This window comes from Homarus americanus, unplaced genomic scaffold (genome assembly GCF_018991925.1).
Source record: "Homarus americanus isolate GMGI-L3 unplaced genomic scaffold, GMGI_Hamer_2.0 scaffold37032, whole genome shotgun sequence".
NCBI lineage: Eukaryota > Metazoa > Arthropoda > Malacostraca > Decapoda > Nephropidae > Homarus > Homarus americanus.
In genome coordinates this window covers 10,981,972-10,987,243 of record NW_024731852.1, presented here as the reverse complement: position 1 = coordinate 10,987,243, position 5,272 = coordinate 10,981,972, and the positions used below count along the sequence as shown (strand labels likewise).

The 5,272-nt window shown below is 41.1% G+C and overlaps 1 protein-coding gene across 1 annotated transcript; it reads left to right on the top strand.

Annotated features, from left to right (window-relative positions):
- The first annotated feature begins 1,619 nt into the window (after nucleotides 1–1,619).
- Nucleotides 1,620–4,309, top strand: LOC121868052 (GILT-like protein 1). The gene is made up of 5 exons (XM_042368321.1): nucleotides 1,620–1,743; nucleotides 2,092–2,235; nucleotides 2,442–2,615; nucleotides 3,817–3,963; nucleotides 4,060–4,309. The coding sequence occupies exons 1-5, from the start codon at nucleotides 1,621–1,623 to the stop codon at nucleotides 4,153–4,155; spliced, it is 684 nt and encodes a 227-aa protein (XP_042224255.1). The 5' UTR covers nucleotide 1,620; the 3' UTR covers nucleotides 4,156–4,309.
- The last annotated feature ends 963 nt before the right edge of the window (nucleotides 4,310–5,272 follow it).

The window sequence follows — 5,272 nt, the reverse complement described above, 5'->3', positions numbered from 1 at the left end:
AGTCGACATCTCAACCTGGCTGTACATGGGATCGTGGGTGTAAATGATTATGAAGTAAGTCATCTCCCGGATCATATCTTTGGTGGCCGCACACTTGGGTGGTTCATTGAGGTTAGTTAGCGACCACCTGAGTATACTTCTTTGACCCACTTCTCCGCATCGTCCCCCGACAAGCCTTTCCAATTTATTGACTATGCCATTCACCTACAACTACTACTTCTACAATTACCACTACAATTACTACAACTAATTCCATCTTCTACTACTACCAATAATAGTCATAATAATTACAACAACAATAAAAAACAGTAATAATAAATCATAACAACAGTAATAATAAAACAAGCAATTTACCACCTCAAACATATATCTATAAAGGTGGAAATCGTCTACAACAACAAAATTTACAGGAAAAACACAGCTATCACACAGTATTTCCTATTCACACTATCTATAATAAACCCCTGGGAATTATACCGGGTGGCTTGTGTCAGTGATTAGCGCAAGACTGTTACTTAATTTAACCTAACCCTAACCAATGTATACACTTAGATAATTGACTGTAAAGTGTGTACATTTATTGTAATATATGTGTAAACTTAAGTGTAGGGTATATGTACACTTTATGGAACATGAATTAACTTAACGACTGTAACCTATGTATACAATGTTGTAACCTTTGTGTAAACTAAACCTAACCTAACCAACTCTAGCATAAAGCAACATAACCTGACGCAAACCAAATCTAACTTAACGCTAACCTATCCTAATCTAACGCTAATTTAACCCTTTTAAGCAGCAGCATAAGGTGGGTTAATCTTCAGGTGATCTCTTTAACGTCAACAGACTTAAGGGTCTCCCGTTGGTTGCCATGGGGACAGTTAAATGCGTTAACCTCCCTAAATTATCGAGGAAAAATACTTATTACCGAACTTTTTTTTTTTTCCTAAGTCACTCCCAGATAACACGTTGTATGATCATTCGTATCGCATATGCTTGAGTCATGAGAGAGAGAGAGAGAGAGAGAGAGAGAGAGAGAGAGAGAGAGACCGTATTCAACTTGCATAAGAAAGTAAATAAAATAACACACATAACAACTGGAATTCCCTTAGTGTCGTCATCCCGCCTCACGTAATCACAAACAAACATGGACCTTAAAGACACTGTGGGTTTTCTTTAACTCCCCATTGACTTTAACACAAAAGAAAATCCTCTCCAGTAACATCACAGATATACGCCTCGTCACCGCACCATAAGCTGGATTTGTGATTAAGAGAATGATTATATTATGTAAACAAGGGTAGTCAAGATCCGGTCACTGGGTGCGTTAATTAAGCCACACTGGAATAAACGTCCCTTATGGTAGATATATTTCCAGCAGTCAGGTTAATAACACTTACATAAGCCTGATGTGGCGGAATTTTACACGCAACTGTCTGGTGGGATTCTGTCCACTGGGAAACTGTCTGGTAGGATTGGGTCCACTAAACTTTTGAGTGCTAATTACATGACAAAAGTGGCAACTCTCCCTTATCATTGTTACCACGTGTGAAGTACCCATGTGTAGCCGAGTCTCCTGGGGTTGGGTGGGTATATATATATATATGTATATATGTATGTATGTATGTGTTTGTGGGAAGCAGATACGTGTACCAGTGTTACACAGTCCTCAGTACCGTCGTGACCATGGCGAGAGGTTTACTTACCCTCTTGGTTCTACTGGTGACCAACGCCGCCACACAGGTTGGTCGTACTGGTTAGAATTAGGATTATTATGCAACCTCAGATTTTGTAATATATGGGTGAGCTTCAGGTAAGATGTGAAGTAGATGTAATTTACTCGTAAGAAATAGCTATTGGCTTACTCTAAATACGGGATGGACAGAAACAGAAGTATTCGAACTGGGATCATAATGGCATAATTTAGGCTCTGAGACAGTTTTTAAGTGGAAAACTTTTAACAAACATGTTTTTGGCTGAGTGTAATCAACCTAAAACCCGCCTTTCCTGACCTGAGTGATGAAGGTTGTTTTCAAGTGATCACTTTAGCCAGCCACTGAACTAACTCTTGGTCGCCTTTGTTTACTCAAGGGCGCTGCACCAGTGAAGGTGGATGTGTACTTCGAGACGCTGTGTCCTGACAGCATTCGCTTCTTCAAAGACCAGTTGACGGCCGCCGTGAGTGCCATAGAGGAGATCATGACCGTGGAACTCACCGCTTATGGCTTTGCTACAGTAAGTTGTCTGTCACTCACCAAGACTTCGTACGGATTGGCTTGTTCATGTCGACTTAATTGTCGATCTCTCAATCTAGTTCATGTAAGCCGTTAATCAGTTCACCGTTGTGCCGTATTGGTATCTTGTTACCACTATCCAGGTACAGTACGTCTCATTCGATTCACTCTCATCTAATCCAGTTTTTCCCCCTCCCTCCTCGCCAGGCGACACCATCAGGCGATGGCTACAAGTTTGAGTGTCAGCATGGCGCGGATGAATGTTATGGCAACAAGATAGTCGCTTGCACCAAGAAGTACATCACGTCGGAGAAGACCTTCCTCGACTTTACCCTCTGTCTTATGGACGAAGGCAGCTACCCACCCATCAACGGAAAGATGGTAGGTGTATGTCTGCCTGTCTGTCTATTTACTACTACAGTACTACTAATAACAATAATAATAATAAAGCCCGTGTTCTCTTCTACACATTACTAACTATAACAGTCCCACATTTAATGTTTTTCAAGGTAAAGGCAGGGACGATTATCATCAGAAGGAACTTATGAAATTGCACCAAAATTTCTAGAATGTTATTTGCATGATACTAAATAAGAAAATGGAAACGATAATGCACAGAACCTGACCTAACCAAACTAACCTTACCTAATTGCCTTGGAAACACCGGACCACCGCCATATAAAGTTGTTTAGCCAACAGCAAAAGAAACTTGCCTTAATTAATATCAAGGTGCTTCTAGTGAAGCGATCGCAACCGACTGTTACACTTAAACGAGTATTTTTCCTTTAATGTCAGTTCCCTGCCGCATTTTGGACACTTGCACATGCTTTCTGTAAGTCCCTGATCACATATTAAGCTCTTATCACGGCCTTAATCCCCAACAAGCACAAATAACTAATGGTAAAAGACGACATAATCGTCTAAGAAGCTAAGTGTCTCTTTCAGGAAGAACAATAAGGTGAGGAAACAGGAAAGTAAAGCCTATTAAACTGAAAACAAAGACAATCAAACCAATATTTGCGGTATAAAAATCTTCGATAAGATCCTCCAGCGTTTCTTTTACTTGTTAACAAATCCGTTTTCGCAAATGTTTAGATTAAGAACGGATGAGAACCAATTCTATCTATAAACTCCTTCTGGTGATACCGTCTCCTCCACCATTACCCTTTTCAGCATTACTGCCTTAACTTTCCTACTGCTGGTGAGACTCTCGTGTTGCCCCCACACGTTTCCCACTACTTGGGGAAAATATGTTTGCTAACTACATAATAGTCTTTTTAAGTTTTGATTGACTGCATGTCCTCAGATGAGTTTGCTGCCATTTAGGGGTAATTAAAAAAAAAGGCTAACTTTTCGTAATCTACCGTTAACTTAAACTAACGTAATCTTAAGGCAACCTGTTGCTGGTGGACGTTACTTCTGACATAAAGTGTGGGCCTCGGCCCCTGACCAACCTCTCCTCACACACCTTCCTCGCTCACTGGATGTTGTCGCCAGTGAGAGTCAGGAGTGTGAAGTTAACTGTTGCTTTTGTTGACAGCTGACCAACTGATGTTGTTGTTGTTTTTGTTGTTTTTCACAGTGTGCAGAGAAGATGGGCTTCAAGTGGGACCCCATCAAAGAGTGTGTTGACTCAGTGGAGGGCCAACAGCTGCTGTACCAGGAAGGTGTCAAACAAAACAGACTGTCACCAGCTGTTGACTATATCCCCTGGATTATTATCAATGATGTAAGTGATCAAGTGTAATTGTGTGTGTGTGTGTGTGTGTGTGTGTGTGTGTGTGTGTGTGTACCTGTTTCACTAACACACTTGTCTCTCCCACAGGTGTTCTCGCGGGCCAACCTGGACGAGGCTCAAGTGGACTTGATTGGTCTGGTGTGTAATACCTACACAGGCACCCCACCGAATGGGTGTAAGTAGTGCTTCTAATAATGCAAGAGTACTTGGTACTCATACTCGGGCTCACCAGAATACCATAACAATCCTTAAATTAATTTGTACTGTAGTATGCCTGACGTACAGTACACCTGTTGGCTCAACACTCTTAGCAGTATTAATAAAATTTGATCATTTATGGTCTAGTCTTAACTCCTCCTTCATAAGACAGTTACAAGACTGATATTAAAGCAAATCATAATAACACTTTTGCAACCAATAAAAACAACAATCACTGGACAATAATAGGTCACGCGCATAACATAAAGTGTTAGATATTAATGGAAACATACAACAAACCTCCTCATGCAATGTTACGATATATACACAAACTGTGTAGATGGATGAGTGTGTTACCAAGCGAGAACATAACTAATTAAACTATACCATGACAAGTGACTGTTGGCGCGTCTTTACCCACGCTGGTATTTAATTACCCTTATCTGACTGACTGAAAGTTACCCAGATCCACTTCCAGAATCATTACGTACCACCTTCTATTTACTCCCATTTCTCTCTCTATTTCACACTTCCTATCTCCTTTTTCTTTTCCCGCCATCCTTCCCTTGTCTTTCCCCCACTTCTCCCACCCCCCGCCACTTCCTCCTTTTCTTTCGTTGTCTCCTTCTTAAAAGTTTTTTGTAAGTGACATCATTTCTCATAATACAGAAACCAAAATATGTATTATACCCGTTGAAGATTGTTCTTTCGAATGTTAATACATATATACACATACTGGCAAGAACAAATACTAGGAAACGAGTAATGCCACGGTGCCACATGAGCAAGGGAGGCACACCTGGAGGCCACTGTACCTATCTATCTAAAAGGTGTGTGTTTGTTGTGTGTATGTGTCAGTGCGAGCGTATGTGTGTGTGTGTGTGTGTCTGTGCACGCGTATGTGTGTCTGTGCGCGCGTAAGTGTGTGTGTGTGTGCCCAGCCTATATACAGCAGGGCAGCAACAACTACATTATTGCCTTCCATTTGTCGACTGAGTCAAGAACGTGTAAATACCTGGCTAAGTTTAACCCGGTAGTCGTAATGAGCCGAGGAGGACTGCATCATTAGTCTATCCACAGTGAACCAGTGACGCAAGATAAT